Source organism: Lepidochelys kempii, chromosome 18, assembly GCF_965140285.1.
Source record: "Lepidochelys kempii isolate rLepKem1 chromosome 18, rLepKem1.hap1, whole genome shotgun sequence".
NCBI lineage: Eukaryota > Metazoa > Chordata > Testudines > Cheloniidae > Lepidochelys > Lepidochelys kempii.
In genome coordinates this window covers 10,430,497-10,457,931 of record NC_136397.1, presented here as the reverse complement: position 1 = coordinate 10,457,931, position 27,435 = coordinate 10,430,497, and the positions used below count along the sequence as shown (strand labels likewise).

Sequence of the window (27,435 nt, the reverse complement as noted above, 5' to 3'; positions counted from 1 at the left end):
CAACAGCACTACACATATGTAACTACCTAATACAGGCTATAATTACTTACTGAGACTCATACACATGAGAAATTACCTCAGGTGCCATAAGACAGCCATTGCCTCCCCGATCCACATACCAGCTGGTGAAAGGCAAACTCAAGCCAATATTTTCATCTGCCAAACAGCAACCAAAATCTGTGATCACCAGCCAGGGACAGCCAGCTGTAAACATCACAGGTTAACAAAGTCAGCACCCAATTGAGATGTGCAGTGTACAATACTTGGCCATATTAGATACCACACATCATATCAGAAAACTGACTGACTATTAATCTGCACAAGCAGTCTCATTCCTTACAGGAATCTATATTACTGCAGACCATTTCTGCATCTCCTCTCTTCAGTATTAAAAGTTAGAACACTGGGGACATTTGTAAAGTAAAAGGTTTGCTCATTTCTCTGTATAAAGAATCAGCTATCCATCCAGAGGTTTCTCAGACACCTCAGTGATTCTCCCAAATTCAGCAGTCTGGGACTCACGCTCCACACACACAGTACTTTCAGTTTCATAAGAATCATAGAATCTCAGGGTTGGAAGGGACCCCTGAAGGTCATCTAGTCCAACCCCCTGCTCGAAGCAGGACCAATTCCCAGTTAAATCATCCCAGCCAGGGCTTTGTCAAGCCTGACCTTAAAAACCTCTAAGGAAGGAGATTCTACCACCTCCCTAGGTAACGCATCAGCAGTTTCTGAGGTTGCATGGAGGAAAACACTCGTGTTCATTTAAACAGCTTCCATCGTAACTTGGACACCCAGCGAGTGAGGTACAGTACCAATGTACAGCAGAGATGGGCAGAACGGAAGCATATTCCTAGATATAAAATGCAGTGTAAGAATTAGAGCTGCTGCTGAGTGATAAGAGAAAACAGACTGATGTGCCAGGTCTGACTGAGTCCCACTCTGACTTCAGAGAAGATACACAAGGTTAAGAATTAATCAGGGATGGAAGGAATCTTTGGTACAGAGTCAGGGAGCTGGCAAATGTTTGAGCTAGTTAATGGTTACTCTGCTGATGCCGAGTCAAACATTGCAAAAGAGAATAATTGATTTCCAGAGACTGAAGTTTTAATCATTACCATCTGCATTCGGTATAGCTCAAACAAGGCTTCAAGAAAACGAAACCTATGTTAGTAGGACCTCTAAAAATCTTCTACGGCAGGATTTTTAATTACACAGATCTAGGCACTTGCTATTGTTCCCTGTTCGTCTGAATCTCGGTCACACTGAAACAGTGCTCAGGTAATTAAAATTTCAGTTAAAGAGAGTGACAGCAAACCAACAAAATGCTGTTCCCTCTGGTCTCAGCTAAAGATCCGAAGGTACAATATCACTAACCTATCTCTGCTGTGGGATTTTAGAAATTGCCTGGCAAGTTACCATGACAGAGACCATGGACATGAAGCTTTTGCGTCATAAATGTTGTAGTACAGGCTAGTGCATGCCCCTCTGCTCTCTGTTTAAGCAGTCATTCACTTAGTAATTTTTGCAACATATCTTGTTAACAGTGCTTTGTCCTTCCATAGCACCTTTCATCTGATGATCTCCAAGCATGTAACAGACACTGAACAAACACCACAACACCCCTGTGAGGCTGCGAATCATTATCTCCATTTTACTGATGGGGAAACTGAGGCACAGAGAGGCTAAGTGACTTTCCCAGCTGTCACAACAGCAGCATGTGGTAGAGCCAAGAACAGAACCTAGGAGTCTCAACTCCCCTAAACAAAGGCTGTAACATCTAGGCTCACTTCCTTCCCCATTAAACACCGTGGATGTGATTTTCAAAAGCATCTAAGGCCTGGTCTACACGGGGGGGATCGATCTAAGTTATGCAACTTCAGCTACGTGAATAACCTAGCTGAAGTTGACATACTTAGACCTACTCACTGTGGTGGACTCACTGCAGTGAGTCGACTGCTGCCGCTCCCCCGTCGACTCCACCTGCGCCTCTTGCGGCGGCGGAATACAGGAGTCAACGGGAGAGCGCTTGGGGGTCGATTTATCGCATCTAGTCTAGATGCGATAAATCGACCTCCGCTGGATCAATCGCTGCCCACCGACGCAGCGGGTAATAGAGACATAACCTAAGGCTACGTCTACACTACCGCAGGATCGACACTCCGGTGACCGATGCACTGGGAGTCAATTTAGCGGGTCTAGTGAAGAACAGGGTTCAAACAAGAACTAGGTAAGTTCATGGAGATTAGGTCCATCAATGGCTATTAGCCAGGATGGGCAGGGATGGTGTCCCTTGCCTCTGTGTGCCAGAAGCTGGGAATGGGCGACAGTGGATGGATCACTTGATGATTCCTGTTCTGTTCATTCCCTCTGGGGCACCTGGCACTGGCCACTATCGGAAGACAGGATACTGGGCTAGATGGACCATTGGTCTGACCCAGTGTGGTCATTCTGATGTTCTTATCAGAGACATTTAACCACATGGTAGTGCCAATCAACCAGACCATGAATCCTCTAAGCAATGCTATTGGAGATGGCAATCCATGGCAGGAAGTTCTGTGGGGAGATAAACTAGACAAACAATGCCACACCCACAACAATCTCCAGCCGCCCGCATAGCAAATTAGTGGGCACAGTACTAGGCAAAAATGGCAAGATAACCAATAATGAAGAGGCTTTTACCAAGTGTTGACTAAGATGGACGTGTTTGAACGGCATTCGAATTTCTCATCTTGTGGTGGGGGGGTATATAGAGCAAAGGGGAAGGTTTGGTGTTCCCCAAATCCATTACTTTGGACCTAATCCTGCTCCTATCTATGTTAATGGACTTTACTGGATCCTACACTTCCAACAGCACTACACATATGTAACTACCTAATACAGGCTATAATTACTTACTGAGACTCATACACATGAGAAATTACCTCAGGTGCCATAAGACAGCCATTGCCTCCCCGATCCACATACCAGCTGGTGAAAGGCAAACTCAAGCCAATATTTTCATCTGCCAAACAGCAACCAAAATCTGTGATCACCAGCCAGGGACAGCCAGCTGTAAACATCACAGGTTAACAAAGTCAGCACCCAATTGAGATGTGCAGTGTACAATACTTGGCCATATTAGATACCACACATCATATCAGAAAACTGACTGACTATTAATCTGCACAAGCAGTCTCATTCCTTACAGGAATCTATATTACTGCAGACCATTTCTGCATCTCCTCTCTTCAGTATTAAAAGTTAGAACACTGGGGACATTTGTAAAGTAAAAGGTTTGCTCATTTCTCTGTATAAAGAATCAGCTATCCATCCAGAGGTTTCTCAGACACCTCAGTGATTCTCCCAAATTCAGCAGTCTGGGACTCACGCTCCACACACACAGTACTTTCAGTTTCATAAGAATCATAGAATCTCAGGGTTGGAAGGGACCCCTGAAGGTCATCTAGTCCAACCCCCTGCTCGAAGCAGGACCAATTCCCAGTTAAATCATCCCAGCCAGGGCTTTGTCAAGCCTGACCTTAAAAACCTCTAAGGAAGGAGATTCTACCACCTCCCTAGGTAACGCATCAGCAGTTTCTGAGGTTGCATGGAGGAAAACACTCGTGTTCATTTAAACAGCTTCCATCGTAACTTGGACACCCAGCGAGTGAGGTACAGTACCAATGTACAGCAGAGATGGGCAGAACGGAAGCATATTCCTAGATATAAAATGCAGTGTAAGAATTAGAGCTGCTGCTGAGTGATAAGAGAAAACAGACTGATGTGCCAGGTCTGACTGAGTCCCACTCTGACTTCAGAGAAGATACACAAGGTTAAGAATTAATCAGGGATGGAAGGAATCTTTGGTACAGAGTCAGGGAGCTGGCAAATGTTTGAGCTAGTTAATGGTTACTCTGCTGATGCCGAGTCAAACATTGCAAAAGAGAATAATTGATTTCCAGAGACTGAAGTTTTAATCATTACCATCTGCATTCGGTATAGCTCAAACAAGGCTTCAAGAAAACGAAACCTATGTTAGTAGGACCTCTAAAAATCTTCTACGGCAGGATTTTTAATTACACAGATCTAGGCACTTGCTATTGTTCCCTGTTCGTCTGAATCTCGGTCACACTGAAACAGTGCTCAGGTAATTAAAATTTCAGTTAAAGAGAGTGACAGCAAACCAACAAAATGCTGTTCCCTCTGGTCTCAGCTAAAGATCCGAAGGTACAATATCACTAACCTATCTCTGCTGTGGGATTTTAGAAATTGCCTGGCAAGTTACCATGACAGAGACCATGGACATGAAGCTTTTGCGTCATAAATGTTGTAGTACAGGCTAGTGCATGCCCCTCTGCTCTCTGTTTAAGCAGTCATTCACTTAGTAATTTTTGCAACATATCTTGTTAACAGTGCTTTGTCCTTCCATAGCACCTTTCATCTGATGATCTCCAAGCATGTAACAGACACTGAACAAACACCACAACACCCCTGTGAGGCTGCGAATCATTATCTCCATTTTACTGATGGGGAAACTGAGGCACAGAGAGGCTAAGTGACTTTCCCAGCTGTCACAACAGCAGCATGTGGTAGAGCCAAGAACAGAACCTAGGAGTCTCAACTCCCCTAAACAAAGGCTGTAACATCTAGGCTCACTTCCTTCCCCATTAAACACCGTGGATGTGATTTTCAAAAGCATCTAAGGCCTGGTCTACACGGGGGGGATCGATCTAAGTTATGCAACTTCAGCTACGTGAATAACCTAGCTGAAGTTGACATACTTAGACCTACTCACTGTGGTGGACTCACTGCAGTGAGTCGACTGCTGCCGCTCCCCCGTCGACTCCACCTGCGCCTCTTGCGGCGGCGGAATACAGGAGTCAACGGGAGAGCGCTTGGGGGTCGATTTATCGCATCTAGTCTAGATGCGATAAATCGACCTCCGCTGGATCAATCGCTGCCCACCGACGCAGCGGGTAATAGAGACATAACCTAAGGCTACGTCTACACTACCGCAGGATCGACACTCCGGTGACCGATGCACTGGGAGTCAATTTAGCGGGTCTAGTGAAGAACAGGGTTCAAACAAGAACTAGGTAAGTTCATGGAGATTAGGTCCATCAATGGCTATTAGCCAGGATGGGCAGGGATGGTGTCCCTTGCCTCTGTGTGCCAGAAGCTGGGAATGGGCGACAGTGGATGGATCACTTGATGATTCCTGTTCTGTTCATTCCCTCTGGGGCACCTGGCACTGGCCACTATCGGAAGACAGGATACTGGGCTAGATGGACCATTGGTCTGACCCAGTGTGGTCATTCTGATGTTCTTATCAGAGACATTTAACCACATGGTAGTGCCAATCAACCAGACCATGAATCCTCTAAGCAATGCTATTGGAGATGGCAATCCATGGCAGGAAGTTCTGTGGGGAGATAAACTAGACAAACAATGCCACACCCACAACAATCTCCAGCCGCCAGCATAGCAAATTAGTGGGCACAGTACTAGGCAAAAATGGCAAGATAACCAATAATGAAGAGGCTTTTACCAAGTGTTGACTAAGATGGACGTGTTTGAACGGCATTCGAATTTCTCATCTTGTGGTGGGGGGGTATATAGAGCAAAGGGGAAGGTTTGGTGTTCCCCAAATCCATTACTTTGGACCTAATCCTGCTCCTATCTATGTTAATTGACTTTACTGGATCCTACACTTCCAACAGCACTACACATATGTAACTACCTAATACAGGCTATAATTACTTACTGAGACTCATACACATGAGAAATTACCTCAGGTGCCATAAGACAGCCATTGCCTCCCCGATCCACATACCAGCTGGTGAAAGGCAAACTCAAGCCAATATTTTCATCTGCCAAACAGCAACCAAAATCTGTGATCACCAGCCAGGGACAGCCAGCTGTAAACATCACAGGTTAACAAAGTCAGCACCCAATTGAGATGTGCAGTGTACAATACTTGGCCATATTAGATACCACACATCATATCAGAAAACTGACTGACTATTAATCTGCACAAGCAGTCTCATTCCTTACAGGAATCTATATTACTGCAGACCATTTCTGCATCTCCTCTCTTCAGTATTAAAAGTTAGAACACTGGGGACATTTGTAAAGTAAAAGGTTTGCTCATTTCTCTGTATAAAGAATCAGCTATCCATCCAGAGGTTTCTCAGACACCTCAGTGATTCTCCCAAATTCAGCAGTCTGGGACTCACGCTCCACACACACAGTACTTTCAGTTTCATAAGAATCATAGAATCTCAGGGTTGGAAGGGACCCCTGAAGGTCATCTAGTCCAACCCCCTGCTCGAAGCAGGACCAATTCCCAGTTAAATCATCCCAGCCAGGGCTTTGTCAAGCCTGACCTTAAAAACCTCTAAGGAAGGAGATTCTACCACCTCCCTAGGTAACGCATCAGCAGTTTCTGAGGTTGCATGGAGGAAAACACTCGTGTTCATTTAAACAGCTTCCATCGTAACTTGGACACCCAGCGAGTGAGGTACAGTACCAATGTACAGCAGAGATGGGCAGAACGGAAGCATATTCCTAGATATAAAATGCAGTGTAAGAATTAGAGCTGCTGCTGAGTGATAAGAGAAAACAGACTGATGTGCCAGGTCTGACTGAGTCCCACTCTGACTTCAGAGAAGATACACAAGGTTAAGAATTAATCAGGGATGGAAGGAATCTTTGGTACAGAGTCAGGGAGCTGGCAAATGTTTGAGCTAGTTAATGGTTACTCTGCTGATGCCGAGTCAAACATTGCAAAAGAGAATAATTGATTTCCAGAGACTGAAGTTTTAATCATTACCATCTGCATTCGGTATAGCTCAAACAAGGCTTCAAGAAAACGAAACCTATGTTAGTAGGACCTCTAAAAATCTTCTACGGCAGGATTTTTAATTACACAGATCTAGGCACTTGCTATTGTTCCCTGTTCGTCTGAATCTCGGTCACACTGAAACAGTGCTCAGGTAATTAAAATTTCAGTTAAAGAGAGTGACAGCAAACCAACAAAATGCTGTTCCCTCTGGTCTCAGCTAAAGATCCGAAGGTACAATATCACTAACCTATCTCTGCTGTGGGATTTTAGAAATTGCCTGGCAAGTTACCATGACAGAGACCATGGACATGAAGCTTTTGCGTCATAAATGTTGTAGTACAGGCTAGTGCATGCCCCTCTGCTCTCTGTTTAAGCAGTCATTCACTTAGTAATTTTTGCAACATATCTTGTTAACAGTGCTTTGTCCTTCCATAGCACCTTTCATCTGATGATCTCCAAGCATGTAACAGACACTGAACAAACACCACAACACCCCTGTGAGGCTGCGAATCATTATCTCCATTTTACTGATGGGGAAACTGAGGCACAGAGAGGCTAAGTGACTTTCCCAGCTGTCACAACAGCAGCATGTGGTAGAGCCAAGAACAGAACCTAGGAGTCTCAACTCCCCTAAACAAAGGCTGTAACATCTAGGCTCACTTCCTTCCCCATTAAACACCGTGGATGTGATTTTCAAAAGCATCTAAGGCCTGGTCTACACGGGGGGGATCGATCTAAGTTATGCAACTTCAGCTACGTGAATAACCTAGCTGAAGTTGACATACTTAGACCTACTCACTGTGGTGGACTCACTGCAGTGAGTCGACTGCTGCCGCTCCCCCGTCGACTCCACCTGCGCCTCTTGCGGCGGCGGAATACAGGAGTCAACGGGAGAGCACTTGGGGGTCGATTTATCGCATCTAGTCTAGATGCGATAAATCGACCTCCGCTGGATCAATCGCTGCCCACTGACGCAGCGGGTAATAGAGACATAACCTAAGGCTACGTCTACACTACCGCAGGATCGACACTCCGGTGACCGATGCACTGGGAGTCAATTTAGCGGGTCTAGTGAAGAACAGGGTTCAAACAAGAACTAGGTAAGTTCATGGAGATTAGGTCCATCAATGGCTATTAGCCAGGATGGGCAGGGATGGTGTCCCTTGCCTCTGTGTGCCAGAAGCTGGGAATGGGCGACAGTGGATGGATCACTTGATGATTCCTGTTCTGTTCATTCCCTCTGGGGCACCTGGCACTGGCCACTATCGGAAGACAGGATACTGGGCTAGATGGACCATTGGTCTGACCCAGTGTGGTCATTCTGATGTTCTTATCAGAGACATTTAACCACATGGTAGTGCCAATCAACCAGACCATGAATCCTCTAAGCAATGCTATTGGAGATGGCAATCCATGGCAGGAAGTTCTGTGGGGAGATAAACTAGACAAACAATGCCACACCCACAACAATCTCCAGCCGCCAGCATAGCAAATTAGTGGGCACAGTACTAGGCAAAAATGGCAAGATAACCAATAATGAAGAGGCTTTTACCAAGTGTTGACTAAGATGGACGTGTTTGAACGGCATTCGAATTTCTCATCTTGTGGTGGGGGGGTATATAGAGCAAAGGGGAAGGTTTGGTGTTCCCCAAATCCATTACTTTGGACCTAATCCTGCTCCTATCTATGTTAATTGACTTTACTGGATCCTACACTTCCAACAGCACTACACATATGTAACTACCTAATACAGGCTATAATTACTTACTGAGACTCATACACATGAGAAATTACCTCAGGTGCCATAAGACAGCCATTGCCTCCCCGATCCACATACCAGCTGGTGAAAGGCAAACTCAAGCCAATATTTTCATCTGCCAAACAGCAACCAAAATCTGTGATCACCAGCCAGGGACAGCCAGCTGTAAACATCACAGGTTAACAAAGTCAGCACCCAATTGAGATGTGCAGTGTACAATACTTGGCCATATTAGATACCACACATCATATCAGAAAACTGACTGACTATTAATCTGCACAAGCAGTCTCATTCCTTACAGGAATCTATATTACTGCAGACCATTTCTGCATCTCCTCTCTTCAGTATTAAAAGTTAGAACACTGGGGACATTTGTAAAGTAAAAGGTTTGCTCATTTCTCTGTATAAAGAATCAGCTATCCATCCAGAGGTTTCTCAGACACCTCAGTGATTCTCCCAAATTCAGCAGTCTGGGACTCACGCTCCACACACACAGTACTTTCAGTTTCATAAGAATCATAGAATCTCAGGGTTGGAAGGGACCCCTGAAGGTCATCTAGTCCAACCCCCTGCTCGAAGCAGGACCAATTCCCAGTTAAATCATCCCAGCCAGGGCTTTGTCAAGCCTGACCTTAAAAACCTCTAAGGAAGGAGATTCTACCACCTCCCTAGGTAACGCATCAGCAGTTTCTGAGGTTGCATGGAGGAAAACACTCGTGTTCATTTAAACAGCTTCCATCGTAACTTGGACACCCAGCGAGTGAGGTACAGTACCAATGTACAGCAGAGATGGGCAGAACGGAAGCATATTCCTAGATATAAAATGCAGTGTAAGAATTAGAGCTGCTGCTGAGTGATAAGAGAAAACAGACTGATGTGCCAGGTCTGACTGAGTCCCACTCTGACTTCAGAGAAGATACACAAGGTTAAGAATTAATCAGGGATGGAAGGAATCTTTGGTACAGAGTCAGGGAGCTGGCAAATGTTTGAGCTAGTTAATGGTTACTCTGCTGATGCCGAGTCAAACATTGCAAAAGAGAATAATTGATTTCCAGAGACTGAAGTTTTAATCATTACCATCTGCATTCGGTATAGCTCAAACAAGGCTTCAAGAAAACGAAACCTATGTTAGTAGGACCTCTAAAAATCTTCTACGGCAGGATTTTTAATTACACAGATCTAGGCACTTGCTATTGTTCCCTGTTCGTCTGAATCTCGGTCACACTGAAACAGTGCTCAGGTAATTAAAATTTCAGTTAAAGAGAGTGACAGCAAACCAACAAAATGCTGTTCCCTCTGGTCTCAGCTAAAGATCCGAAGGTACAATATCACTAACCTATCTCTGCTGTGGGATTTTAGAAATTGCCTGGCAAGTTACCATGACAGAGACCATGGACATGAAGCTTTTGCGTCATAAATGTTGTAGTACAGGCTAGTGCATGCCCCTCTGCTCTCTGTTTAAGCAGTCATTCACTTAGTAATTTTTGCAACATATCTTGTTAACAGTGCTTTGTCCTTCCATAGCACCTTTCATCTGATGATCTCCAAGCATGTAACAGACACTGAACAAACACCACAACACCCCTGTGAGGCTGCGAATCATTATCTCCATTTTACTGATGGGGAAACTGAGGCACAGAGAGGCTAAGTGACTTTCCCAGCTGTCACAACAGCAGCATGTGGTAGAGCCAAGAACAGAACCTAGGAGTCTCAACTCCCCTAAACAAAGGCTGTAACATCTAGGCTCACTTCCTTCCCCATTAAACACCGTGGATGTGATTTTCAAAAGCATCTAAGGCCTGGTCTACACGGGGGGGATCGATCTAAGTTATGCAACTTCAGCTACGTGAATAACCTAGCTGAAGTTGACATACTTAGACCTACTCACTGTGGTGGACTCACTGCAGTGAGTCGACTGCTGCCGCTCCCCCGTCGACTCCACCTGCGCCTCTTGCGGCGGCGGAATACAGGAGTCAACGGGAGAGCGCTTGGGGGTCGATTTATCGCATCTAGTCTAGATGCGATAAATCGACCTCCGCTGGATCAATCGCTGCCCACCGACGCAGCGGGTAATAGAGACATAACCTAAGGCTACGTCTACACTACCGCAGGATCGACACTCCGGTGACCGATGCACTGGGAGTCAATTTAGCGGGTCTAGTGAAGAACAGGGTTCAAACAAGAACTAGGTAAGTTCATGGAGATTAGGTCCATCAATGGCTATTAGCCAGGATGGGCAGGGATGGTGTCCCTTGCCTCTGTGTGCCAGAAGCTGGGAATGGGCGACAGTGGATGGATCACTTGATGATTCCTGTTCTGTTCATTCCCTCTGGGGCACCTGGCACTGGCCACTATCGGAAGACAGGATACTGGGCTAGATGGACCATTGGTCTGACCCAGTGTGGTCATTCTGATGTTCTTATCAGAGACATTTAACCACATGGTAGTGCCAATCAACCAGACCATGAATCCTCTAAGCAATGCTATTGGAGATGGCAATCCATGGCAGGAAGTTCTGTGGGGAGATAAACTAGACAAACAATGCCACACCCACAACAATCTCCAGCCGCCCGCATAGCAAATTAGTGGGCACAGTACTAGGCAAAAATGGCAAGATAACCAATAATGAAGAGGCTTTTACCAAGTGTTGACTAAGATGGACGTGTTTGAACGGCATTCGAATTTCTCATCTTGTGGTGGGGGGGTATATAGAGCAAAGGGGAAGGTTTGGTGTTCCCCAAATCCATTACTTTGGACCTAATCCTGCTCCTATCTATGTTAATGGACTTTACTGGATCCTACACTTCCAACAGCACTACACATATGTAACTACCTAATACAGGCTATAATTACTTACTGAGACTCATACACATGAGAAATTACCTCAGGTGCCATAAGACAGCCATTGCCTCCCCGATCCACATACCAGCTGGTGAAAGGCAAACTCAAGCCAATATTTTCATCTGCCAAACAGCAACCAAAATCTGTGATCACCAGCCAGGGACAGCCAGCTGTAAACATCACAGGTTAACAAAGTCAGCACCCAATTGAGATGTGCAGTGTACAATACTTGGCCATATTAGATACCACACATCATATCAGAAAACTGACTGACTATTAATCTGCACAAGCAGTCTCATTCCTTACAGGAATCTATATTACTGCAGACCATTTCTGCATCTCCTCTCTTCAGTATTAAAAGTTAGAACACTGGGGACATTTGTAAAGTAAAAGGTTTGCTCATTTCTCTGTATAAAGAATCAGCTATCCATCCAGAGGTTTCTCAGACACCTCAGTGATTCTCCCAAATTCAGCAGTCTGGGACTCACGCTCCACACACACAGTACTTTCAGTTTCATAAGAATCATAGAATCTCAGGGTTGGAAGGGACCCCTGAAGGTCATCTAGTCCAACCCCCTGCTCGAAGCAGGACCAATTCCCAGTTAAATCATCCCAGCCAGGGCTTTGTCAAGCCTGACCTTAAAAACCTCTAAGGAAGGAGATTCTACCACCTCCCTAGGTAACGCATCAGCAGTTTCTGAGGTTGCATGGAGGAAAACACTCGTGTTCATTTAAACAGCTTCCATCGTAACTTGGACACCCAGCGAGTGAGGTACAGTACCAATGTACAGCAGAGATGGGCAGAACGGAAGCATATTCCTAGATATAAAATGCAGTGTAAGAATTAGAGCTGCTGCTGAGTGATAAGAGAAAACAGACTGATGTGCCAGGTCTGACTGAGTCCCACTCTGACTTCAGAGAAGATACACAAGGTTAAGAATTAATCAGGGATGGAAGGAATCTTTGGTACAGAGTCAGGGAGCTGGCAAATGTTTGAGCTAGTTAATGGTTACTCTGCTGATGCCGAGTCAAACATTGCAAAAGAGAATAATTGATTTCCAGAGACTGAAGTTTTAATCATTACCATCTGCATTCGGTATAGCTCAAACAAGGCTTCAAGAAAACGAAACCTATGTTAGTAGGACCTCTAAAAATCTTCTACGGCAGGATTTTTAATTACACAGATCTAGGCACTTGCTATTGTTCCCTGTTCGTCTGAATCTCGGTCACACTGAAACAGTGCTCAGGTAATTAAAATTTCAGTTAAAGAGAGTGACAGCAAACCAACAAAATGCTGTTCCCTCTGGTCTCAGCTAAAGATCCGAAGGTACAATATCACTAACCTATCTCTGCTGTGGGATTTTAGAAATTGCCTGGCAAGTTACCATGACAGAGACCATGGACATGAAGCTTTTGCGTCATAAATGTTGTAGTACAGGCTAGTGCATGCCCCTCTGCTCTCTGTTTAAGCAGTCATTCACTTAGTAATTTTTGCAACATATCTTGTTAACAGTGCTTTGTCCTTCCATAGCACCTTTCATCTGATGATCTCCAAGCATGTAACAGACACTGAACAAACACCACAACACCCCTGTGAGGCTGCGAATCATTATCTCCATTTTACTGATGGGGAAACTGAGGCACAGAGAGGCTAAGTGACTTTCCCAGCTGTCACAACAGCAGCATGTGGTAGAGCCAAGAACAGAACCTAGGAGTCTCAACTCCCCTAAACAAAGGCTGTAACATCTAGGCTCACTTCCTTCCCCATTAAACACCGTGGATGTGATTTTCAAAAGCATCTAAGGCCTGGTCTACACGGGGGGGATCGATCTAAGTTATGCAACTTCAGCTACGTGAATAACCTAGCTGAAGTTGACATACTTAGACCTACTCACTGTGGTGGACTCACTGCAGTGAGTCGACTGCTGCCGCTCCCCCGTCGACTCCACCTGCGCCTCTTGCGGCGGCGGAATACAGGAGTCAACGGGAGAGCGCTTGGGGGTCGATTTATCGCATCTAGTCTAGATGCGATAAATCGACCTCCGCTGGATCAATCGCTGCCCACCGACGCAGCGGGTAATAGAGACATAACCTAAGGCTACGTCTACACTACCGCAGGATCGACACTCCGGTGACCGATGCACTGGGAGTCAATTTAGCGGGTCTAGTGAAGAACAGGGTTCAAACAAGAACTAGGTAAGTTCATGGAGATTAGGTCCATCAATGGCTATTAGCCAGGATGGGCAGGGATGGTGTCCCTTGCCTCTGTGTGCCAGAAGCTGGGAATGGGCGACAGTGGATGGATCACTTGATGATTCCTGTTCTGTTCATTCCCTCTGGGGCACCTGGCACTGGCCACTATCGGAAGACAGGATACTGGGCTAGATGGACCATTGGTCTGACCCAGTGTGGTCATTCTGATGTTCTTATCAGAGACATTTAACCACATGGTAGTGCCAATCAACCAGACCATGAATCCTCTAAGCAATGCTATTGGAGATGGCAATCCATGGCAGGAAGTTCTGTGGGGAGATAAACTAGACAAACAATGCCACACCCACAACAATCTCCAGCCGCCCGCATAGCAAATTAGTGGGCACAGTACTAGGCAAAAATGGCAAGATAACCAATAATGAAGAGGCTTTTACCAAGTGTTGACTAAGATGGACGTGTTTGAACGGCATTCGAATTTCTCATCTTGTGGTGGGGGGGTATATAGAGCAAAGGGGAAGGTTTGGTGTTCCCCAAATCCATTACTTTGGACCTAATCCTGCTCCTATCTATGTTAATGGACTTTACTGGATCCTACACTTCCAACAGCACTACACATATGTAACTACCTAATACAGGCTATAATTACTTACTGAGACTCATACACATGAGAAATTACCTCAGGTGCCATAAGACAGCCATTGCCTCCCCGATCCACATACCAGCTGGTGAAAGGCAAACTCAAGCCAATATTTTCATCTGCCAAACAGCAACCAAAATCTGTGATCACCAGCCAGGGACAGCCAGCTGTAAACATCACAGGTTAACAAAGTCAGCACCCAATTGAGATGTGCAGTGTACAATACTTGGCCATATTAAATACCACACATCATATCAGAAAACTGACTGACTATTAATCTGCACAAGCAGTCTCATTCCTTACAGGAATCTATATTACTGCAGACCATTTCTGCATCTCCTCTCTTCAGTATTAAAAGTTAGAACACTGGGGACATTTGTAAAGTAAAAGGTTTGCTCATTTCTCTGTATAAAGAATCAGCTATCCATCCAGAGGTTTCTCAGACACCTCAGTGATTCTCCCAAATTCAGCAGTCTGGGACTCACGCTCCACACACACAGTACTTTCAGTTTCATAAGAATCATAGAATCTCAGGGTTGGAAGGGACCCCTGAAGGTCATCTAGTCCAACCCCCTGCTCGAAGCAGGACCAATTCCCAGTTAAATCATCCCAGCCAGGGCTTTGTCAAGCCTGACCTTAAAAACCTCTAAGGAAGGAGATTCTACCACCTCCCTAGGTAACGCATCAGCAGTTTCTGAGGTTGCATGGAGGAAAACACTCGTGTTCATTTAAACAGCTTCCATCGTAACTTGGACACCCAGCGAGTGAGGTACAGTACCAATGTACAGCAGAGATGGGCAGAACGGAAGCATATTCCTAGATATAAAATGCAGTGTAAGAATTAGAGCTGCTGCTGAGTGATAAGAGAAAACAGACTGATGTGCCAGGTCTGACTGAGTCCCACTCTGACTTCAGAGAAGATACACAAGGTTAAGAATTAATCAGGGATGGAAGGAATCTTTGGTACAGAGTCAGGGAGCTGGCAAATGTTTGAGCTAGTTAATGGTTACTCTGCTGATGCCGAGTCAAACATTGCAAAAGAGAATAATTGATTTCCAGAGACTGAAGTTTTAATCATTACCATCTGCATTCGGTATAGCTCAAACAAGGCTTCAAGAAAACGAAACCTATGTTAGTAGGACCTCTAAAAATCTTCTACGGCAGGATTTTTAATTACACAGATCTAGGCACTTGCTATTGTTCCCTGTTCGTCTGAATCTCGGTCACACTGAAACAGTGCTCAGGTAATTAAAATTTCAGTTAAAGAGAGTGACAGCAAACCAACAAAATGCTGTTCCCTCTGGTCTCAGCTAAAGATCCGAAGGTACAATATCACTAACCTATCTCTGCTGTGGGATTTTAGAAATTGCCTGGCAAGTTACCATGACAGAGACCATGGACATGAAGCTTTTGCGTCATAAATGTTGTAGTACAGGCTAGTGCATGCCCCTCTGCTCTCTGTTTAAGCAGTCATTCACTTAGTAATTTTTGCAACATATCTTGTTAACAGTGCTTTGTCCTTCCATAGCACCTTTCATCTGATGATCTCCAAGCATGTAACAGACACTGAACAAACACCACAACACCCCTGTGAGGCTGCGAATCATTATCTCCATTTTACTGATGGGGAAACTGAGGCACAGAGAGGCTAAGTGACTTTCCCAGCTGTCACAACAGCAGCATGTGGTAGAGCCAAGAACAGAACCTAGGAGTCTCAACTCCCCTAAACAAAGGCTGTAACATCTAGGCTCACTTCCTTCCCCATTAAACACCGTGGATGTGATTTTCAAAAGCATCTAAGGCCTGGTCTACACGGGGGGGATCGATCTAAGTTATGCAACTTCAGCTACGTGAATAACCTAGCTGAAGTTGACATACTTAGACCTACTCACTGTGGTGGACTCACTGCAGTGAGTCGACTGCTGCCGCTCCCCCGTCGACTCCACCTGCGCCTCTTGCGGCGGCGGAATACAGGAGTCAACGGGAGAGCGCTTGGGGGTCGATTTATCGCATCTAGTCTAGATGCGATAAATCGACCTCCGCTGGATCAATCGCTGCCCACCGACGCAGCGGGTAATAGAGACATAACCTAAAGCTACGTCTACACTACCGCAGGATCGACACTCCGGTGACCGATGCACTGGGAGTCAATTTAGCGGGTCTAGTGAAGAACAGGGTTCAAACAAGAACTAGGTAAGTTCATGGAGATTAGGTCCATCAATGGCTATTAGCCAGGATGGGCAGGGATGGTGTCCCTTGCCTCTGTGTGCCAGAAGCTGGGAATGGGCGACAGTGGATGGATCACTTGATGATTCCTGTTCTGTTCATTCCCTCTGGGGCACCTGGCACTGGCCACTATCGGAAGACAGGATACTGGGCTAGATGGACCATTGGTCTGACCCAGTGTGGTCATTCTGATGTTCTTATCAGAGACATTTAACCACATGGTAGTGCCAATCAACCAGACCATGAATCCTCTAAGCAATGCTATTGGAGATGGCAATCCATGGCAGGAAGTTCTGTGGGGAGATAAACTAGACAAACAATGCCACACCCACAACAATCTCCAGCCGCCAGCATAGCAAATTAGTGGGCACAGTACTAGGCAAAAATGGCAAGATAACCAATAATGAAGAGGCTTTTACCAAGTGTTGACTAAGATGGACGTGTTTGAACGGCATTCGAATTTCTCATCTTGTGGTGGGGGGGTATATAGAGCAAAGGGGAAGGTTTGGTGTTCCCCAAATCCATTACTTTGGACCTAATCCTGCTCCTATCTATGTTAATGGACTTTACTGGATCCTACACTTCCAACAGCACTACACATATGTAACTACCTAATACAGGCTATAATTACTTACTGAGACTCATACACATGAGAAATTACCTCAGGTGCCATAAGACAGCCATTGCCTCCCCGATCCACATACCAGCTGGTGAAAGGCAAACTCAAGCCAATATTTTCATCTGCCAAACAGCAACCAAAATCTGTGATCACCAGCCAGGGACAGCCAGCTGTAAACATCACAGGTTAACAAAGTCAGCACCCAATTGAGATGTGCAGTGTACAATACTTGGCCATATTAGATACCACACATCATATCAGAAAACTGACTGACTATTAATCTGCACAAGCAGTCTCATTCCTTACAGGAATCTATATTACTGCAGACCATTTCTGCATCTCCTCTCTTCAGTATTAAAAGTTAGAACACTGGGGACATTTGTAAAGTAAAAGGTTTGCTCATTTCTCTGTATAAAGAATCAGCTATCCATCCAGAGGTTTCTCAGACACCTCAGTGATTCTCCCAAATTCAGCAGTCTGGGACTCACGCTCCACACACACAGTACTTTCAGTTTCATAAGAATCATAGAATCTCAGGGTTGGAAGGGACCCCTGAAGGTCATCTAGTCCAACCCCCTGCTCGAAGCAGGACCAATTCCCAGTTAAATCATCCCAGCCAGGGCTTTGTCAAGCCTGACCTTAAAAACCTCTAAGGAAGGAGATTCTACCACCTCCCTAGGTAACGCATCAGCAGTTTCTGAGGTTGCATGGAGGAAAACACTCGTGTTCATTTAAACAGCTTCCATCGTAACTTGGACACCCAGCGAGTGAGGTACAGTACCAATGTACAGCAGAGATGGGCAGAACGGAAGCATATTCCTAGATATAAAATGCAGTGTAAGAATTAGAGCTGCTGCTGAGTGATAAGAGAAAACAGACTGATGTGCCAGGTCTGACTGAGTCCCACTCTGACTTCAGAGAAGATACACAAGGTATCACCGACGCAGCAGGTAATAGAGACATAACCTAAGGCTACGTCTACACTACCGCAGGATCGACACTCCGGTGACCAATGCACTGGGAGTCAATTTAGCGGGTCTAGTGAAGACCTGCTAAATCAACAGCAGAGCGCTCTCCGGTCAACCCTGGTTCTCCACCAGGAAGGAGAGGAGTAAGGTAAGTCGATGGGAGAGTGTCTCCTGTCGACCCAGTGCAGTATAGACTCCACAGTAAGTCGACCTAAGCTACGTCGACTCCAGCTACGTTATTCACATAGCTAGAGTTGTGTAACTTAGGTTGACTTACCACGATAGTGTAGACATAACCTAAGTGACTTATATCAGGGGATAGCTATGTTAGTCTGTATCCAAAAAACAACAAAGAGTCCAGTGGCACCTTAAAGACTAACAGATTTGAGCATAAGCTTTCATGGGTAAAAACCCCACTTCTTCAGATGCATGGAGTGAAAATTACATATGCAGACATAAATATACTGACAAAGTGTGTTTATCAACGATCTGCAACCTATCCTGGAAAACGATCCCTCACTCTCTCAGACCTTGGGAGGCAGGCCAGTTGTCGATTACAGACAGCCCCCCAACCTGAAGCAAATACTCACCAGCAACTACACACCACACCACAGAAACACTAATCCAGAAACCAATCCCTGTAGCAAACCTCGTTGCCTACTCTGTCCCCATATCTACTCTGGCGACACCATCAGAGGACCCAACCACATCAGCCACACCATCAGAGGCTCATTCACCTGCACGTCTACTAATGTTATATATGCCATCATGTGCCAGCAATCCCCCTCTGCCATGTAAATTGGCCAAACCGGACAGTCCCTACATAAAAGAATAATGGACACAAATCGGACATCAGGAATGGTAACATACAAAAGTCAGTGGGAGAACACTTCAATCTTCCTGGACATTCTATAACAGTTTTGAAAGTAGCTATACTTGAAAAAAAAAACTTCAGAAACAGACTTCAAAGAGAAACAGCGGAACTAAAATTCATTTGCAAATTTAACACCATTAATTTGGGCTTGAATAGCGACTGGGAGTGGCTGGCTCATTATAAAAGCAGCCTTGCCTGTCCTGGAATTGACACCTCCTCATCTATTGTTGGGAGTGGACTATATCCACCCTGATCGAATTGGCCCTGTCAACACTAGTTCTCCACTTGTGAGGTAACTCCCTTCTCTTCATGTGTCAGTTTATTTATGTTTGCATCTGTAATTTTCACTCCATACATCTGAAGAAGTGGGGTTTTTATCCATGAAAGATTATGTTCAAATAAATCTGTTAGTCTTTAAGGTGCCACCGGACTCCTTGTTGTTTAAGTGACTTAGTAGCCCAAGTCCCAATACAAGTCAAATTACTTTTGTAAACTCTCTATTCATCTCCATCTGGACTCAGCAAGCTACATACCAGAATCAAATTCAACTAGGATATTGTCAGATTTTAAATCTCTGTGTGCTATTCCATGACGAACAAGATGATCCACGCCTTCCAGTAACTGTAAGATCATCAAGGTGCTGAGGTGGGCATCTGAATTCCTCTTGCTCAAGTACTGGCGCAGGGTGCATGGATAACTAGACAGATTGAGAAAGACAATCATAGAATCATAGACTATCAGGGTTGGAAGGGACATCAGGAGGTCATCTAGTCCAACCCCCTGCTCAAAAGCAGGACCAATCCCCAATGTTTGCCCCAGATCCCTAAATGGCCCCCTCAAGGATTGAACTCACAACCCTGGGTTTAGCAGGCCAAAGCTCAAACCACTTAGCTTCCCCCCCCCCAATATTTAATTCAGTATTCTACCACTATAAAGCAAATATTCAGTTCAACATTAGTGGCATCTGCTTAGAGATACTTCATTGTTACATTTACTAACATCTCTCTAACCATCCCAAATTCCTTAATCAACCCCAATCCCCCCTCATCCCCAGTACACAAAAACATCTGCTAATGTTTTGGCACATGGCATGCTATCTCAAATCTGGGACCTCCATCAGGGCTTCCATACTTCTAGAACTGGAAATAAAAGCATCCTCTCTAAAAGTAGGAGGCTCACAGGGTGTTGTACAATGAGATTTCTTAGGTATTTTATTTACAAAGGGTTCTTCTGTGTCCTCCTTTGTATTCTGAAGGAAAGAGAGGGAAGTGTGTTATTACAGAATAGACAGTCTTGGTGGGAAGGGACATGATTCAGAGAAGGAAGAGTTTTTCTGGAGCCAGGTTGGTCAAAATAGCAAAAAGTGGGGGAAATGGAGATATCCCCCTACAATGTGTTTTATAAAAAAATGGAGAGATAATTTGGAACCCAATGCTTGTGTCTCAACTGAAAAGCAACAGCTGATCAGAAAGTAAGAGAAAACCCAGAGTTACTGGGTCCTGATGAGTCACTTTTGCTTTAATTTTGCCTTCGTGTACAGCTGAGAAGGTAGGGTTAGAGAACCAGAATATCTGAAAATTGGGAAAGTGTTTGAAGTTTCTAAAATGAGTTAATTAAATTAATTATTTAAAAGAGTAACTAGCCTTCATTGTTTGACAAGATTTAAAGCCTCAGGAACTGGGGAAAGATCACAGGATATTTCTTAAAGTGTTCTTTGATCCATGGCAATGAACCAGACCAAGACTTCACAAGGCCTTGTGTTGCCTATCCGGCAGCTGCAGAATACAGAGCCTCGCAGCACAGCCACACTAGAAATCTGAGTACCTTGCAAAGCTCATCTCTACCTACTTCTTCATCACTAAGAAGAGCGTGCGGCTGTGACCGATCCCACTGGGGTTCAGACTTAATGGGAGAACATCTGGATAGTCCACATATGCTCCAGGTAGCAGAGGAACTGAGGATGTAAAAGCTCGGATCACCTGGATTATATTCGGATGAGGTTCCAACCTCTTCTTCCCAAAAACAGGTCTCCTGTTTCAACATAATTTGTGAATCACATCAGACAAAGAAATTAAAACCCAACAGCTACAGTAGGATGGTGAATTACGGACACTTTCATTTTTGTTATTCTTACTAAAATCTTATTTTTCATTAATACAGCACTTTTCCTCCTAAAGGATCCCAAAGCAGTTTATAAACTCACTCATTCTAAAACAAACAATGTTGGCAAGTTAAAATTAAGGTTATAAAGTGCAGTTCAAAACAAGATGTACCTTAAAAGTGTCTATAAAAAATACTCAACCACTCTCAAACATGAAACGCTCTGGATACCACAAGTTTACAAACAATTCTAACAATTGTTCAACAGATAATTTTCCTAACCAAGCCCCCAGTCCTACAAACTAATCCATACAGGCAGGTTCCTGCACTCACATGAAATCCCACTGACTTCAATAGGGATCCACAAAGTAGACTCATTGCCTATATTGAGTCCCATTGAGCTACACAGCGCTCCATACAGACACCAGCATATGCCTGCATGACTCAGACTTCTTGCAAATCCCCACTCCTATTGTTATTAGCGGACAATCTCCAGCAGATCAAGGGTAGTCAATGGACTCTGGCTTTATAGATCTGACCCACTGACCATAATTAAAACTACAATTTGGCTCTTTCCACCAAATGTGTTAGATCCCCTTGCTCTAATAACCCAAAACAACCAACCTCTATTTTCTGCAAGGTGCAGTTTAATGTTACACCATAAGAGGGCATTCAAAACATTTGTTTTATCGGCTATTAAAAAAAAGAATTGCATTGAGAAAACAGAATTTTCCACAAATTTGATTGCTGAACATGAGCCAACAGTTGCCTACATTAGAAAATAAGCCCCACTGAGAATCATTAAAAGCAAAATGTAACCCTTTATTTTAATCCAAAATAACCCCTTAAGCCTCCAAAATAACCCTTTAAGTGCTAGTGTTCTAAATTATTAACAGAGGAGTAGAGTTAGTGAAAGAGACCTGACTCTCAATAAGATTAAGGAGAAAACTAGGACTGGCTTTGAAAAAAAATGAATTTATTACTAGAAGCAGATCAAGATCAAGGGGATACCAAACCAGGAAATCTATGCTTTGATGTACACAGTAAGTGCCCATTAAAATGAATGAGAGTTACACACATGTATCTAGAGCAAAACAGACCTCTCTTTTCTCTCATCCCCTGAATGCAAAATACCTGTCTGGTTTGTCTGTTACACTCCTAGGCTAGCTATATACCTAGCAGTGTTTATTATCTATTTGTACTGGCAGCAGAGGTGTATTTGAAATTTAAAACCGATGATCTGGATTCTGGATTACATTGTTTAAACTGGAAAAAAAAAGGAGCTTTTTTAAAAGGACACCGATTTAAAAAAAAACAAAACAACACTTTCCTGTGTTCACCTCTTAGATGACAAAATGTGAAAGAATTTTAAAATTCTAATTTACTTTCCTGTATTTATTTACTTTTCTCTTCGCTCAGTATGTGAAAACAGAGTAAGCCATTTTCACTTTTGTTTCTGGTCGGTTTTGAGTAAACTCCATTGACATGTTGTTGTTGTTATTAATTACTTGTACTACCACAGCACCTAGGAGCCCCAATCACAGGCCAGAACCGATTATGCTAGGTGCTGTACAAAGAACAAACAGTTATGGTGCTATTCTCTCCTCCAAATCCCTATGAACTAATTCTCCAAAACTGTGTTTAGGGTTCCCAGTACTTCCGGAGGTGCCATCATTTAGTTGAAATGTACAACAGAGGTCCTGACCACTTGTGGTCACTAATAATTCCATGGCCCTTTTTCTTTTTTTGGCAAGTGTAGAAGAGTCAGCCCCAGTATTCTGGCCAAGGTCCAGACTGCGTGATTAAATCCCCTACGTAGCATCAAGTGGATGCAGTTTTTCTCTTAACTTCCTCTATTTAGATACTCTGTGGTATGCCTGTGTACTCTAAACCACTGCTGAATTTCAGAGGTCTGATGAAGTGATTTCCACACATATTGTACAAATATACAAGTACAATGAGTAAAATGCGTAAGCCACATTGGGATTTGGATGAAAGGTACCTCAGATCCTGAATGTATCAGTACTGTTCCATCTTCTGGGGGGATTTTAATGATGGCAATAGCTATTGCAGGGAAACACAGCCCCCTGAATTCAGGTCTTGATAGACATGTGAAAGGGGGAGTTGATTTTCCAATTTTTTGTATCTGAAATTTATGGGCTTCACAGATTCTTATAATAAACTTGTGTTCTTAAAACATGCTAATAAAGGCTCTCTGATCACCTTTAAGGACCAAAAAAAGCATCTACTAATAAAACATACCTGTGGCAAGCAACAGCTCCGTATTCCCCAGACAAGGCAGAACCACTCGCTGGAACGAGCTCCTGTCTCATGGTGCTGAGGATAGCTTCACTTGAAGAACCAGCCTACAACAGCAGTTACATAGAACGTTGTATTCAAACCTGAGCTTTAAAATCATCCAATCTAAATACCAACACTGGAAACAGATAACTCTGAAGCTGAAGCTCAGTAAATGCAGGCTAGAAATAAGGGGTAATTTTTAACAGTGTAGGTGTAGTGGGTTCCTCATCATTTGAAATTTTCAGAATAAAACTAGATGTCTTTCTAAAAAATATTTCCAAGCTAAGCTACAAGATACAGGTTTGATTCAGGAATTACTGAGTGAAATTCTATGGCCTTTGTTATGCTGGTGGTCAGAATAGATGATCATAATGGTCCATTCTGGGTTTAAAAAAGAAAATCTATGAATCCCAACAGATTTAAGGGATCACTAGTTTGGAAGACTCCTCATGCATAGGCGGCGACTCTGGAGCACCCATGGGAAAAAAATGGTGGATGTTTAGTACCCACTGGCAGCCCCCCATCAATGCCTCTCTTCCTCCCCAGAGCCTCCTGCCTGCTGGTGGGCCCCGCTGATCAGCACCTCCCCCTCCCTTCCTGTGCCTACTGCCTGCCACAGATCAGCTGTTTTGCAGCAGGCGCTGGAGGGAGGGGGCAGGAGCAAGGGCACAGTGCGTTCGGCGGAAGGGGCGGAACTGGGCGGGGAAGAGGCAGGGTGGGGGAGGAGCGGGGGTGGGAAGAAGCATGGCTGGTGTGGGGCATTGGGGGAAGGGGTGGAGTGGGGGAGGGGCCTGGGCAGAGCCAGGGGGAGCACCCCAGCAGATTAGAAACTCGGTGCCTATGTCCTCATGTTCAGACTGGGATGGGTACAGTGAATTTTCCACAGAGAAAAGAATGATAGCTCTCTGAATCTCTGGGATAGTTACTTCGGGATATGGCTGATCACAGAATCATTTGGGCTGGAAGAAACTTATGAAAAGAGATCTGGTCCACCCACCTAATTGTGCGGGGCCTCCAGTGGGTAATTTAGCTATCCAGCTTCCACGAAGCATTACTGGTTTCATACCTAAAATGTCCCCAGCAAATGGACATCTAAGTTTTATCCTTGAGTATCTCTAAAAGCAAGTGATTCCTCAAACTTCTTTAGCAGTATTTTTCCATTTCCTGCTAGTTCTTAACATTTCTCCAAGTTTCTCTTAATATTAAACAAAATAATTTTTCCCAGAAAATACTGTCAATATTGTCAAGACACAATAGACAAACCAGCAGTGACACACAAATGTCATGCTGATGCTGACTCCCATAGGAAGATTTTTGATGAGCATTAATTACCTCCCCGAGTGACTGTTCATTAACAATCTGTGTTTCCATTGCTATATATCAACAACTTTGTTCCAATGTACTAATTGTGCACAAAATAATTAGAGCTTTCAACACATCTGTGGTAAATATTTCACTCAGACTTCGCAAGTGTCAAACAGGAAGACTAAAGACTAACTCCTTACCGAAATGTTCCACATCATTTTGATAGCTAATGGGAAAGCAGCTCTTTGCTGGTTTGTTTGTATAGGTTTCGTTTCTGCAGGGTGGATAACTGAGCCATGATCCCACTGTGCATCTGGACTCTTCCCTTCTAAAGGCTTGCTGTCTTCACTTCTTTGGTAGTTAGAAGACAAAGGAATAGCTGCTTCATACACTGCAGCACTGCACCCTTTCCCAATGGGTTGCCCAATAAGGTACTCTTCCAGTTTGAAGCCCTGCCAGCGGAAAGTGCTCAGTGGATCTTTCAGTGGCTTGTTCTTTCTGATAAATATGGTCTGAAAGGAAGTTGAAAAATCACTCAATTATTCCACACTTTAAAAAATAGAGAACTACTTTGCTATGTTAAATTATATTATTGTATGTGCTCCAGGGTGTGCATACAAGTATATATGCCACATGGCCAGCACAGTTGTCATTTCAAAGCTTTATATCTTCTATTATGTTAAACTACAATCCAGCTGGGCACTTACAAAACACATGGTGGATCCAATTTACAAACTCACGACATCCAAATCCTGCATATGCATGCTTCAGATTGGAATATAGGCATATAAAGCATATAATACTTTGTGTTTCTGTAGCACCCTTTATCTGAAGACCTCAAAGCACTGTATAAATATTAAGCCTCACAGCAATATAAGGTAAGTAAAATATTATCCATACCCTACAAGTGAAGGGACAATAGCCAGGTTCACACTAGAAACTTTTGCTGGCAGAGCAATGTCAGTTAGGGATGTGATATTTTTTGCAAATTTCTCTGTCCGCAAAAGCCCCACTGTAGACACAGCTATACCAGCATAAAAACTGCTTTTGCCAGCATCACTCATATTGCTTGCCGAACTGATAAGCTGTGCTGAGAAAAGCTCTTTGCAGGTACAGGCTGTGTCTACACTGTGAAGGTTTTGAGGGTATAGTTATCCAACAAGTTTTTATTTAAGGTGTTTTTCAACCAATACTACAGACAAATACATGTGTTTGCTCAGAAGAGGAAAAAGAAAAACATTTATTCATCTTCAGCAGTGGTTCCCAAACTTTTTCCGCTGCTTGTGCAGGGAAAGCCCCGGCGGGCCGGGCCGGGCCGGTTTACCTGCCGCATCCGCAGGTTCGGCCGATCACAGCTCCCAGTGGCTGCGGTTCGTTGCTCCAGGCCAATGGGAGCTGCTGGAAGCAGTGCGCGTCCACAGGTTCGGCCGATCGCGGTTCTCAGTGGCCCCGGTTCGCTGTTCCAGGCAGCGCAGGCCGAGGGATGTACTGGCCGCCGCTTCCAGCAGCTCCCATTGGCCTGGAGTAGCGAACTGCGGCCACTGGGAGCCGCGATTGGCTGAACCTGCAGACGCGGCAGGTAAACAAATCGGCCCGGCCCACCAGGGGCTTTCCCCACACAAGCGGCGGAACAACTTTGGGAACCACTGATCTACAACATAAGCAAATAAAGTCTGCGGAGAAAGATCTGGCCAGCTTCTGTAACAGGGATTTTTACTGTGCTTCCCTCCCTCTCTGAATGAATAAAATGTTTAAAAATAAAACCTAGTTAAGAACAATGGCAAATAGAATGCCAATGCCCTAAAGCTTTCATGGCAGCTGAAAATGATAGTTGGTTAGAGGAGAGAGAATCAATGAGGGGAAAATGTTTGGGGGTTGATGGAAAGAGACACAAAAAGGGGAAAAGGACTTCAGGATCAGAAATTAAGAATTAAGACATTGAAGAAACAAGTTGTGATGAAGTGGGAATTTTCTGTAATGTTTTTATGATGCTGAGGCATGCCTCAGTGTCCCTCTGAGTGAGGCATTGGTAGTCGGTGGGTGCAAAAGGGTTAACAAAGCTCCAGGAACAGCACAAGAGACAGAAGGTATGAGTGTGCCAGTTTGCTGTCTGGGAGGAATGAATACAGTCCTTAAAGAACTGACTCAAACTGATCCAAATCAACAGAGGGCCCACAAAACAAAGAGATGCCCCAACCACTGAACAATCAACACTTAACAGGAGGAAACCCTGCCAGGCAGGAACTGAGCTGGAGAATAAGGTGTCAGCTGACTGGAAAAACAGGAGCCTAGACTGGGGAGACAAAAGGGGAACAGAGGGAGAGAGCCAGGGGACTCCATCCTAGCTTGGCTGGCTCATCATGGCACTGGTTTGACCAGAGTGAACTATATGGTTTAACTTCATTTCTCTGGGCTAACCTAAGGACTTCCAGATTCTGTAGCCAGATGACCAATAAATGGTTACTTGGCATTGGAAAGGCTTCCTGTGTCTCTGTAAATACTCCCTGAGAGCACTGGGCCCTAAAGTGGCACAGTACAGGCCTCCCACAAGTCTGGTTGGGTGGATTCCCTGCAGGGAGCCAGAGAGAAAGGCAGGAAACACTGGTGCCGAAGGCCTAGTCAGGAAGACCATGGGCCTGCCCCTATGGAACTGTGTGGGTCCTTGGGGCCCACTACACTAACGGGGTCGCTCCCAGGAGACGGAGGCATAGACCAGACCCAATGACTTTGTGACAGGAGTACACCTCAGAAAGGAAAGGAAACTA

The 27,435-nt window shown here is 44.5% G+C and overlaps 1 protein-coding gene across 1 annotated transcript in view; it reads right to left on the bottom strand.

The window, feature by feature from the left end:
- Positions 1-27,435, bottom strand: part of PINK1 (PTEN induced kinase 1) — a 37,485-nt gene that overhangs the window by 6,758 nt on the left and 3,292 nt on the right. The window contains exons 2-6 of the mRNA XM_073316896.1: positions 24,871-25,182; positions 23,327-23,430; positions 20,813-20,995; positions 19,498-19,661; positions 17,165-17,292 (exon numbers count right to left, since the gene is read on the bottom strand). Coding sequence (XP_073172997.1) covers positions 17,165-17,292; positions 19,498-19,661; positions 20,813-20,995; positions 23,327-23,430; positions 24,871-25,182 — 891 coding nt within the window. The remainder of the gene's footprint in view (positions 1-17,164; positions 17,293-19,497; positions 19,662-20,812; positions 20,996-23,326; positions 23,431-24,870; positions 25,183-27,435) is intronic.